Below are 12,789 nucleotides of genomic sequence, written 5' to 3' on the forward strand. Positions count from 1 at the left end.
GGTTAGTCCTTAGATGGGAGTCTGCCCATCAATGCCAGGTGCTGGAACATGGATTTTAGAAGAAGGAACCGGACATAGGATTCCTTGTCTGAGAAAAACCCAATAGATTTCATGGGATCACTAACTCTCCTCTCTGAGCTGGGATCTCCAAGGTGTTTTGGATTTGTCTTTTGCATTGTGCAAACATGGCTCGAAGCAACTGGATGCTGCCTTGTTAAAAAGTATGACCAAATCCTCTTTGGGTTTTACTCCAAACTGTAAAGGAGATGCTGAACCTGAGCTCCTGGGTGGGTTCCGGACCTTGGAAAGCTCCTGGACGGCTTTCTATTCAGCACCAGGGAGAGCTCCTTGGGGAATAATCCCCAAAGATACCCATCTCCTTGAAAAAGCTGGAATAAAACTGAGTGTGCATCCACCGCACCCCTGAATCGGAGGCCTCCGCTGAGCCTTATTTATTCTATGTCCCCCCTAATATATATAGATATATAGATATAGCAGTGAATGCCAACTTTCTAGCCCATGTTCACCACTGCCTCGCTGCTCTGGCGAAGCAGATTGTCTGGTTCCCCTTTAAAATCCTCCTGTCTTTCTATCCCCCCTTAACTTTTTATCCCAGACGCTCCCCTCCCTCTGGTCCCATTGCAGGCAGCTTGAATGCAGCAACTGCATCCCTCTCTTTGATTCCTGCCCAACTTTTTTCCTCCTCTTCTTCTCTCTCTTTCTCTCTGGCATCAGTGGTTTTTGCATCTCTTCTAGGAGTTTGCTGACTAAGAATTCACATCAGTGGCGCTGAGCTGGAGCCGGGGAAGATTTTGGAAAAAACCCAAAGAGAGGAAAAAAGGCTTACAAGCCTGCTCTTGAATCCTTTGCTCTGCATCCTCACCTCCTCCTCCTCCTTTTCTTTGCATCCCTCTCAACTTCAACCAGCTTTCTGCAACCTTGCTTTTTTCGGTTTGGCCTAGGACACTCCGGTCCCCCCTTAACCTCAAGGAGAAAACGGTGAGTCCCTTTGGTGCAAAGTGCTGTCATGGCTTTATCTCTGTTCACCTTGAATGTGCCGCGTCGCTTTGCTGCAATGAATCTGCCGGATGCCTAGAGAGCATCTTTTCAGATGCCTCACTTGGGTACCACTTTTTGCTCTAGTGATGCTCGGCTATGTAAGAGAGTCGTCCGGTCTGTGAAATGCTTTCTTTGCAACAAAGAAAGAGAAAGAGATACTTCTGGCGTGCCTTTTGTGTTGACCTGTATTGTGTGTCTATGTGTTAGTTTAGAAAAGAGTTTCTTTTGGAGCCAAATCTCTCAGAAATCTGGACCGTGCCTTTATTTCAAACCCATGCTTTCTCAGCTCTCTTGCAGCAGCCAGGGAAGCAGATTGCAAAGTCTCCAAAAAAGATAAAGTGCGTGTAGGGGAAAGATAGGATATTATGAGATGGAAAGATTAGGCAGATTTAGGCGGAAGGATTGCATTAAATTGCTAGATCGGGTTCAGCTAGATTGATATATGATGTGGTCCTTTCCCCCCCCTCCCTCCTTTGCTAAGCGTTTTCCAAAAGGCAAGGGGAAAGCCGAATTATGGAGAGGTCAGGCGCATGTTGCAAATTAATTCTCCTCTGCAGAGAGAGCGGATCTTGCATTATTAACTCCTTCGTCTCTGATGGTTACAGAAGAAAATGTCTAAGGCTGATGGACCCATATGTGTGCCTTCAAGTCACTTATAGTTCACTTATAGGGTTTTCTTAGGCAAGGTATGGCCAGTTCCTTCCTCAAATATCCACCTTCAAGCACTTGGCATTTATGGGTTTGAAAGGACTAACCAAGGCTGTTCCTGCTTAGCTTAGGAAGATCAGGTGGGATCTGGTGTCTTTAGGGTATTTAAACCTACTGGACCCAATGATTGAGGTCATTTTGGACTTATTGCAACCCTATTATGGGGTTTTCTTGGCAAGATTTGTTCAGAGGGGGTTCACCATTGCCTTCCCCTGAGGCTGAGAGAGTGTGACTTGCCGAAGGTCACCCAATGGGTTTCCATGGCTGAGCTGGGATACTGAACCCAGTATCTGACCTCTGGTTTTTCCAGTTAACCCACTCTGTCTGGCAGTCACTTTTGTTGTTCAAGGCAGCTCTCCTCCTTCCCTGTATTTTCACCTTCACAACAACCCTGCGAGGTAGGCCAGATTGAAAGAGAAAGAGAATGCATGACTATAGCCACAAATGGTCAGATTCAGGGCCCGATGAGGATTAGGATACGCATCTCCAGAGTCCCGGCCCAACAGCCTGCACAAATCTGAATAAAGGTCCATTTTTAAATATAGGAGCCTGCTTCATTATCTCAAACTGGGTCAGATCATTTTGTCCTTCTATTATGAGAACCTGGCTGTCGGTGCACTGCTTTCCCAGCATGTGCCAGAAGAGAAAGGGCTCTTCCCTGGGTCCTATTTTTAAAACAGGAATTGAATTGGGGCCCTTTTGCATGGCGCTCCTCTCCAGGGGTCTGGGCTTTGTTTGCCTTTCTTCTGCTTTCTTGCCTTTTCTCCAGGATCTGCAAATTTGCAGGGTGGCAACCACTCCCACTTTGCAAGAAAGGAAAAGGTCATACTTTTTAAATAGCATTTCATTATCGAGGAAATCATGCTGCCCTCATCCTCCGCTGTGTGTCTGACCTAGAAAGCTGACTTGTATAGTAAATCAGGCCTTGTGTCAGAGCCTGGGAAAGGTCCCTCCTTGGCTGCAAAAGGGCCAATCTCTTTGGGGGGTTCTGGGCATTTTGTTTTATTTTACTGGGATCCTGATTTCTTGCTAGCATGGGATCCATAGAGTAGCACTGTAGTTCAGAGAAGCACCTTTCCTTCCTTCCTTCCTTCCTTAGTTTCTTACCCTCCCTCCCTCCCTTCCTTCCTTCCTTCCTTCAGTCCATCTGTCCTTCCATCCTTCTTCTTTTTTTCATTCTCCTTCTTCTCTCCTTCCTTCCTTCCTTCCTTCCTTCCTTCCTCTCTCCCTCCCTCCTTAGTTTCATACTTTTCCTTTCTTCCTTCCTTCCTTCCTTCCTTCCTTCCTTCCTTCCTTCCTTCCTTCCATCCACCCATCTGTCCTTCCATCCTTCTGTCCTTTTTTCATTCTCCTTCTCCTTCCTTCCTTCCTTCCTTCCTCTCTTTGCTCCTTCCTCCCTCCCTCCTTAGTTTCTTACTTTTCCTTCCTTCCTTCCTTCCTCCCTCCCTCCCCCCTCCCTCCCTCCCTTGTTTCTTACCCTTCCTTCCTTCCTTCCTTCCTTCCTTCCTAAACATGAATTTCAACAGGGATAAAGGTAAGGTAATGTGTCCAGGTGGCAAAAATGAAACGCACAAGTGTAGGATGGGCGAAAAGTAGGACATGTGAAAACGACCTTGGGGTCTGTGTAGACCACAAGCTGAACATGAGCCAAAAGTGCGATGCAGCAGCCGAAAAAGCCAATATGATCCTAATCTGCATCAATAGGAGTATAGTGTCTGGATCGAGGAAAGTCATAGTCCCACTTTATTCTGCCTTGGTCAGGGTTCACTTGGAATATAGTGCCCAGTTCTGGGCAAGACAATTCAAGTGTGCCCTATCATGGGGTTTTGGTTTACCTTTGCTGAGGCTGAGAGAGTGAAAGCATCAAGCAGCACCTTTCAGAGTGGTTTATTTTATTTTGCGTGTATTGCAAGATTTGATGATTAACGCCTCTTCCTTCTCTCTGCTAGATGACTCCTGCCAGCAATTCACGCCACAGTCTCCTCTGCGTTGCCACCTTGATGCTGAGCTGCCCGCTGGCCTTTGCGCAGACCGGACGGAGGAAAGTTGTACATGTCTCGGGTGCGTTGGGATGTTGCATTTGGGGAGTACAGCCCGCCCCCCAGATTTGCGGCTTTGACTTTTGCGGATTTGATTATTCACAGATTTGATTAATATGTTCTCTCTAGGAATCTGTAGGTCCTCCAGTGAGACTCTATGGTCAACTTCCACCAAAGGTTGCACTGGGGGGACCTAGAGATTCCTAGAGAGAACACTTCTCTAGGCATTTTCAGGTCCTCCAGTGAAACTCTATGGTCAACTTCTGCTAGAAGTCATGCTGGATTGGTTAACTATCTGAAGTTTGTTGAATGCGCAGTACTGATGGATAGACAGCAGAGGGAGCTCTTGGACTTGGCTTGGTGGTCCAGCCCATAGTTTGCATGCAGATTGCGTCTCCTCTGTTCAATCCTTGGTTTCTCCAAGCTAGAGATATGCAACGATTTTTGTGCAATCTGTTACTTGTGAATATTGGCAATCCTGGCCTATAAACCAGCTTCTTAATCGTGGTGAAGCAGCTAGAAGAAAATCCCTTTTGCATTTATTCCCTATTTGCCATTTTCCAAGTCTGTTGTGGTGTGCTGCAATTCCATGTTCTGTCTGCAGAAGGGTCTAAACATGGTGCACAATCATAGACTTAATAGACTTTTTAAAAGTTGGAAGAGACCCCAAGGGCCATCTAATCCAACCCCTTGCCATGCAGGAATTCACAATGCAATATTCACAATTTCCCTCATTGCCAGTGAGGAAGGCTGTCGTCTTTGGCAGCCCAGTGCATCAAGAAAGTGGTCTGGCCCTGCAAGATTGTTATTTATTTGTACATTTCAGACTCTTTTGTGAAATTTTGTTTGCCCAAAAAGACTTTAAGCGAACAACCACTTTGTGGGGGTCTTGTGCCAAAAAAAGAGAGACCGTTTTGCACAAAAGTAGTGCATTTTGTGCCTTGTATATACTTTTCGGTGCAAAACGGTCTTTCGTGCATAAGATAGGAGAGATATTTTCATGTAAAAAACAAGTCTGACTTTTTCAGACCTGCCCCAGTGATTTTTGCACAACTTAAAAATGTTTACAAAATGCACACACACACACACACACACACACACACAATTGCAACTGAGCCCAGCAAGAGTAGCATATGATTTGTTCTCGCAGGCAAGGATAAAACATTGGAAGGTTTATATTCCCAGGGTAGACAGGACTCCAACCTAGTTTCGGATCTCCTGTGTCCTGGGTTCAAATCCTGGGGTGCTGAGGTCTCCCTCTTTCTCTTTGTAGAGGATGACAGTGGTGCCGTCGTGGTCCAAACGGCTCCGGGAAAAGTGGTCACCCACCGGGGCGGCACTATCATCCTCCCGTGCCGTTTCCATTATGACATTTCGGCCCATGATCCGGATGAGATCCGCTTGAAATGGACCAAGATAGCCAGCCCCATGTTCTTTGAGGATGTCTTTGTAGCCATGGGCCAGGAACGCCGGGCTTTTGGTGGCTACCGGGGCCGAACAGCCCTGCAGGAAGACGGTCCTGGTGACGCCTCGCTGATCATCCGAAATGTTACCCTTCAAGACTACGGCCGGTACGAGTGCGAGGTGACCAACGAGTTGGAGGATGATGTGGGGATGGTGAAGCTGGACTTGGAAGGTAAGGAGGAAAAGTAGAGGGACGGATGTCGAATGTATTTACCACGATTGACAAAAGTGAGACTACAAGTCACCTTGGGTCCCCATTTTGGGACAAAGTTGGGAAAGGCATGTCATCTGTTGTGTGAAAGAGGTAGGAATGCCTCTTCTAAGAAAGGCGAAGGAACGGCTCTTCCAAAAAGAGATAGGAATGCCTCTTCTAAAATGAGGAAGGAATGCCTCCTCTAAAATTAGGAAGGAATGCCTCTTCTAAAAAGAGTTAGGAACGCCTCTTCTAAAATGAGGAAGGAATGCCTCTTCTAAAAAGAGTTAGGAACGCCTCTTCTAAAATGAGGAAGGAATGACTCTTCTAAAAAGAGATAGGAATGCCTCTTCTAAAAAGAGTTCAAAGACATAGCCATGTTAGTCTGTAGACTCAGAATATAGAGAGATTTTGTAGCACCTCTGAGACTAACTGAAAGAAAGACGTTGGCAACATGAGCTTTCATAGACTAAAGTCTATGAAAGCTCATGCTCCCAACTTCTAAAAAGAGGCATTCCTACCTTTTCTAAAATGGCTGCATCCGTAGGGAAGGAAAGGCATCTTCTAAGATGGAAGATCCACCCTACTATATGAGAATGACTATGGAATGCCTCTTCTGAAATGGGAGTTCCTCCCGAAATGGGAATTATTTAAGAATGCTTCTTCTAAAAAGAGATAGGAATACCTCTTCTAAAATGACTGCATCCCTCCTTGTGTAGGGATGGAGACAAAAGGCATCTTCTAAGATGGCAGAACCCCCTCCTATATGAGAATGACTGTGAAATGCCTCTTCTGAAATGGCAGCTCCCCCTATAAAGGGGGAATTATTTGGGAATGCCTCTTCTAAAAAAAGAAGCAATATCTACTCCTGTGAGCTGGGGAGGAACACATCTTTTGTGATGCCAATTTCTGTTTCTGTGGGCGATTCATTGGGGAATGCCTCTTCTAAACTCACAGCTTTCCTTCCTATGTGGGATCTATCCAGGAATACCTCTTCTCAAATGTCAGCATTTATTCCTGTGAGATGGGGAAGAACATATCTTCTAAGACAATAGCTTATTGTGTGGGATTGATGGGGGAATGCCTCTTCCAAAATGGATGCATGCATCTTCTGAAATTTAAAATATCTGAGATATAGATAGATAGATAGATAGATAGATAGATAGAGATATATAGATATATATTACATTCAGTAGCCTTTTTAACTGGCTGGTCTAACTTTGTATGTATTAAAAATTGCAATACATATATTTTTATTATGTGCCTGGAGCTCGTGCCTCATAAGGATCTGCATAAGTGAGCTCCTAAATTAAAACATTTGTTCCAGCTACTTTGAGTGCCTCTACTATAGAAATAATGCAGTTTGAGACCACTTTAAATGCTGTAACCCTGGGATTTGTAGTTTTGCAAGGTCTGAGCCTTCTCAGCCAAAAAGCTTCAGTGCCCCACCAGACTACAAATCCCAGGATTCTGTAGGATGGAGCCATGGCTTTCAAAAGGTGGTGTCAAACTGCATTATTTCTACCACGTAGATGCGCCCTTTGAGAAGCGTCAAGTAATCAGTTACCGATTATCTGAAATCCGCGACCTCAATTATCCGCTGGAGGGCTTGAATAGGGCCCGGCCCGGGTGTGCGCACCATTAGAAATAATGGAGGTTGCCCCTCCGGTGCATAATTGAGGTTGCGGATGAGGCTTGAATATGTGCGAGCCTCCGTTTTTGCATGGAGGTGGGGATCCACAATATATCCCTTGCTCAAATGGAGGGCCAACTGTATAATGATCTCCAACAAACATATCCAGGGATAGCAGTGCTGGCCATGTAGCAAAGTACAATGACACCCCAAATCCACAAAACAGGGATGCCTTTATTGGCCAACCCAAGTGCCCAATCATTAATACGGTCTGATCTCAGTTATTGTAGAGCCTGGGCATCCAAGAGAAATATACGACTCCTTAAAAAGTAACTTTGCACAAGCTCTGAGCGCCGGCGGAGGTAAAAATAACCAGCCCTAGGTCGAGACTATAACTCATCCCACCCTATGGAGCTGTTAAAAATGACAGGCATTTCTCCCCATCGATGCCCCTCTCCTCTCCCTGCTTCTTCTTGTTGGGATGTTTTACGAATCTGTACGCCTCGATCTGTCTTCCTGGTTTTATTAGCTCCTGACACCGAAACCTGCAGCAACAATAAAAGTCAATAAAAGCAACAATAAAGCACCAGAGACACACTGAAACGCGCAGGAAACAGGAGGAAGAAATTGAAAATAAGAGGGCTGTAAGATTGCGGAGAGGGCAGCCAGCTTGGCATGAAGCAAAGGGAGGAATCGATTCCCAGGTTATAGATAGGACCAGTGTCTCCCATCTTCTGGTTGTCATCCCCAAATGTCATGCACTTCGACTGTCCCTTATTGCTATTTGGAAAGCCTGGAAACTATATGACACTAAGAAAGAGCTAGTATCCAAAAGGGCAGAATCAGGACTCAAAATGACCGTAAGAGATTAAAAAGCTGGTCCAAAAACTAACAGAATGAATGTCACTAGCTCTCCCTACCATCTGAAGTAAGGCCAGAAACAGAAAATGCAGGCCTGTGATTAACATCTTCATTCCCCCCCTCCTGTTTGCCAATGAAGAAGCCAGTGTGACTTCGAAAGCTTGCAACATGTCATTATGTATTTGGGTTGGCCCAATAAAGGTATCATTGTTTGGATGGAATATGGAGAAATATAAGGTACTGTACTGTACTTAGGCCGTAAAAATGAAATGCACAGATAAAGGATGGGGAGTGGTGGTTTGAAGCCCCATAGCCTCGATTGGGGGGTGCGTGCCCCTTTTAATCCCCTCTGTTTGCTCCTTGTGAGTAAGCAAGGGTCGCGGAAATGAAGTCTGCGCAAACGGAGGGGCAGCTGTAATTGAAAGGGTGTCATATTGAGGATGGAGCAAGCTTGTTTTCTGCTGCTCCAGAGAATAGGATACAGAACAATAGATGCAAGCTACAGGAAAACAGATTCCACCTCAACATTACGAAGAACCTCCTGATGCAACCGTGGATGCTGCTGCCTTGGAGAGTGGTGGAGTCTCCTTCTTTGGAGGTTTTTAAAGAGAGGCTGGATGGCCATCTATCTGGGGTGCTTTGTTGGTGTCTTCCTGCATGGCAGAAAGAGGTTGGAGTGGATGACCCTTAGGTGTTTCTTTCAGTTCTATGGTTCTAGAGTTATAGTCCAGCAACCACCGGATGCCAAAATGACAGCTCCATTGTCCTCTTTCTCTCTTTAGGGGTGATCTTCCCTTACCACCCTCGCCTGGGACGGTACACTCTGAATTTCCACGAAGCGCAGCAAGCCTGCTTGGAGCAGGATGGGATCCTGGCCTCCTACGATCAATTGCACGAGGCCTGGCTGGAAGGGATGGATTGGTGCAATGCCGGATGGCTGGATGACGGCTCTGTGCAATACCCCATCTCTAAGCCCAGGGATGAGTGCGGACGCAAGGACACCCCTGTTGGAGTGAGAAATTATGGCTACCGACACAAAGACGATGACCATTATGACGCCTTCTGCTTCACCTCCAACCTGAATGGTAATTCCTACTTGCATGGGGGTCTGTATATATTCAGACTAGAAACTTACTTTTGAAAACTAACTTGTTATACCATGAAAAGTAGTCAGTTACCTTTGAGGCTGAGAGAGTGGTTTGAGTCTTGGACAATGACTCTGGAGACCAGGGTCTGATTCCCATCTCAGCCATAAAACCCACTGCATGATCTTGGGCAAGTCACACTCTCTCAGCCTCAGGGGAAGGCAAGGGCAAACCCCCTCTGAACAAACCTTGCCAAGAAAATCCCTTGATAGGGTTGCCATAAATCAGAAATGACTTGAAGGCACACAACAACAACAAAGACACATCTTTAGTCCAGCACACAAACTGCAATGCCACACAAAGTCTTGCCTGTTCCTGATGTTTAGAGTAAATTTGTACTTTTTCCATTTCTTGGAAAAATGTAAAAGAACAACATCCTTGAATTATCTTTTTGGCTAGAAAAGGGGACTCTGGAGGTGTCAAGGGTCAAAAGATCAGTCCCCCAGCGCTGAAAAGCAAACCTCCCCCCCCGCCCATCCTTGAATCAAGAGCGCACACTTTCTTGCGCCATGTTCAGAAAGCAGCAAAGCAAAAAGGAATCCATAATTGAGCTTGGAGCTGGCAAGGATGATGGATGATCCCGGCGGGTTTTGTCCCGAGGTGTAAATTACTCTTTGCTTTGCAGGTCTGGAGGGGAGGGCAATGGCGGATGGAGGGGGCCTTCATTTGTGTAATGAGGGGCAGGATAAATAGCCTGGGATCAACTCCAAAATGGAGTGCCTCTCGCCGTCTCATCCATCTTCGGCTGGGGAGGTGTTTAATTTCTGCGCAAGCTTTGGAAAGAAGAAGCGTGGCACGGTCAGGTGTCGGCATATGAACAATTGCGGCCTTCGAATAGGATTTTGCGTTGGGAAATTGAGGCTGCATTGCAGGGAAGGAGGGAATTTATGCACCATTATTTTTACCCAGGTGGTGTTAATGGGGAGGTCACTAAATGTGGCCTATAGAGCATCGCCCTCAGTGGCTCAGAGCGCGTCGTGAAAAACACAAGTGCAATAACATGGCAACTCCACAAAACTGTGATACCTTTATCGGATGAACCAAAATGCACAAAATACTTGATGCAAGCTTTCGGAGCCCCACTGGCTTCTTCATCAGGCAAATCAAATATAGGAGATTTTGGAAGGAAGGAAGGAAGGAAGGGTTTATTTAGACAAGGTAAGGTAGGATGCTGAGGTGGGACCCCTACTGGGAATGCTTTAGGTCAGTGGTTCCCAAACTTTGGTCCTCCTGATGTTAGGGACTTCAGCTCCCAGAATTCCTTACTGCTGGGGGTTTCTGGGAAGCGAAGTCCAGAACATCTGGAAAAGACCTTATACGGAGATCCTGCATTGAGGAAGGGGTTGGACTCCATGACCCATGAGGCTCCTTCCAACTCTAGGATTCAATGGACCGATGGGAGAATAGATGGATGGAAGATGAAAAGATGGTGGGAGGAAGGGAAGGAAGAAAGAAAGGGAGAGATGGTAGGAGAGGTGGATGAAAAGTTGAATGGTAGAATGGCTGGCTGGCTGGAAGGAGTAATGGATGGACAGATAGACAGATCACTCACCTAGAACAATTTGAACGTAGAGGAAACCCAAATGTAGTGCCACATCTAATATGCTCCCTATCTTTCCTTTCTCTTCCCTTCTGTCCCAGGGAAGGTCTACTTTCTCAAAACTTACCGCAAGCTGAGCTTTCCTGAGGCCGCTCAGGCGTGCAAGAAGAATGGTGCCACGGTGGCCAAAGTTGGCCAACTCTACGCCGCTTGGAAGATCCAACTGTTGGACAAGTGTGAAGCCGGGTGGGTTGAGGACGGAAGCATCCGTTACCCCATCGTCAATCCCCGGCCGCGCTGTGGAGGCCGCGAACCCGGCGTCCGTAACTTGGGCTTCCCGGATAAGAAGTATAAACTATTTGGTGTCTACTGTTACAAAGAAGCCAACAGTGGAGTGACCAAGAAAAAGGCCAAGGAGGGGACTGGAAAGTGGAAACCTTTCCAGGTGTAAACAAAATGGCGGAAGGAACCTCTTCAGATTCTTCCATCTTCCATCTCTCTCTCTTTCTCTCACTTTCCCAGTCTGGAAGGACTGGTGAGATTTGTCATGGTGTCCCCTTTGGGGAAGCCATTGACCATGTTTGGAAGAGACTGGTTGGGCAGTCAAAAACCAAGAGAGAAGGACCACCGTTGGATTCAATGGACTTGCCTGGAATTTCTGGAATGCCTGGGAATCTGGGTTGCATCCAGCTTGTGCTGAATAGCCGCTACTAGCTCTTCCCCACTGTTTTTTAAACATTTTTTGCTTGCCTGATTCTTCTTCTTCACCATTGTGGGAAGAGCAAAGGTCTTGGCTTGGCTTGCTGCGCATTCGCTGCTGTACATTAAGGCTGCAGGTAAAAGCTTAGCACCAGGCAAAGGAAGGACAGATGGAGGCCTGGTTTTTTAATTCCAGGCTCCACCGATGTTCGGTCATAAGGGCCAAAGGCTTTGTCCTACTTGCATGATTTGAGAAGGGAGGGCTGCTTCTTGGAAATGCCCCAAATGAAAAGCACAACCTGTTTGGAGAGACCTGCTCTTCTCTGTGTTACTCTTCAAGAGGTCATTTTTTTGTACAGATAGCCAAATCTTCTCCACGTATCGTTCTTTCTGCTCTCCAGCAGTGATGTTACTAGGGTTGGCATCACCCAGTGCCATAACTCATGGTGTCACTCCATGGCCCTCTTCCCATACTCGAGCATACATAATCCTTAGTAAGGTTTCCAAATGAAGCCCAGCCTCCCATGAGATGACAATTCTCTCTCTTCCTCTCTCTGTCTAGAGCTACTCCCAACCCATGCACACCTCTGAAAATGTTGGGCTGTTCTTCCTGTCCCATCCCTCTTTCTGTGCCTCATTGGTTATAAATGCAGAAAATGTGCATAGAGGGTCACCCCTTCTGATGGTGAAGATTGTCACACCAGCGCTTACCGTGGGATAAGTGCTGGTAAAACGCTGCTAAAACATCAGGAAAGTGTGCGTGTGTGAAAGCTTGACACACTTCTGAAATGTCAGGGAATCGTCCCTTCATCTCTAGAGTCCTTGAATCATTTGTGGAGTAGCAGTTTCCTACAAACAGAAACTTTGCATTCATAGGAAATTGCTGCTCCGCGAACGATTCAAGGATGCTAGAGGCGAGGGGACAATTCCCTGACATTTCAAAAGCGCATCAGGCTTTCACACACACACGCTTCCCTGATGTTTTACCGGCATTTTGCCATCGTTTAGCCCATGGTAAGCACTGGTGTGAAAATCTTTGGTGCTACCCAGTGCAACCCGCACCCGCTGCACCTCCTTGTGATGCCACTGCTCTCTGGCAGACTGAAATCCCTGTTCATGTCTCCATAATGTCTGACTTTGTGACCAGGACTGTAAGCTCATTGGGGCAGGTTTCTGCCTTTGATTTAATTCTTCAGCTCATGTGAAACAGGGCGACATTACAGTGTACATGGATGGCACTATATCCCCATTAATAAAAAAATATAATAAAATAAGGAAAGTATATATGTGTGTGTGTGTGTACAGATTCACAGCCCAGACTAGGAAAAAAGCATACAATGATTCTGGCGTGGCATCCCTTGAGACGTGAGTCTTTGCTTTAAAAAGACGATCAAGACGTATTCTTCCAGCAGGTTAACAATCCTAGTAATTTTTCTATTAATTCCATC

General features: G+C 46.3%; 1 protein-coding gene across 1 annotated transcript; it reads left to right on the forward strand.

The window, feature by feature from the left end:
- The first annotated feature begins 636 nt into the window (after positions 1 to 636).
- HAPLN4 (hyaluronan and proteoglycan link protein 4) lies at positions 637 to 12,112 on the forward strand. The gene is made up of 5 exons (XM_042479341.1): positions 637 to 999; positions 3,717 to 3,828; positions 5,080 to 5,442; positions 8,740 to 9,042; positions 10,744 to 12,112. Exons 2-5 carry the CDS (start codon positions 3,717 to 3,719, stop codon positions 11,091 to 11,093), a joined length of 1,128 nt encoding a protein of 375 aa, XP_042335275.1. The 5' UTR covers positions 637 to 999; the 3' UTR covers positions 11,094 to 12,112.
- Positions 12,113 to 12,789: the final 677 nt, after the last annotated feature.

This window comes from Sceloporus undulatus, chromosome 7, assembly GCF_019175285.1.
Source record: "Sceloporus undulatus isolate JIND9_A2432 ecotype Alabama chromosome 7, SceUnd_v1.1, whole genome shotgun sequence".
Taxonomy (NCBI): domain Eukaryota; kingdom Metazoa; phylum Chordata; class Lepidosauria; order Squamata; family Phrynosomatidae; genus Sceloporus; species Sceloporus undulatus.

Bases quoted from the DNA above. Each gene is read 5' to 3' on its own strand.
- HAPLN4 (XM_042479341.1), top strand. From the start codon at position 3,717: ATGACTCCTGCCAGCAATTCACGCCACAGTCTCCTCTGCGTTGCCACC. The intron at 3,829-5,079 runs GTGCGTTGGGAT...TTCTCTTTGTAG, and splicing joins GAAAGTTGTACATGTCTCGG to AGGATGACAGTGGTGCCGTC. The intron at 9,043-10,743 runs GTAATTCCTACT...CTTCTGTCCCAG, and splicing joins CTTCACCTCCAACCTGAATG to GGAAGGTCTACTTTCTCAAA.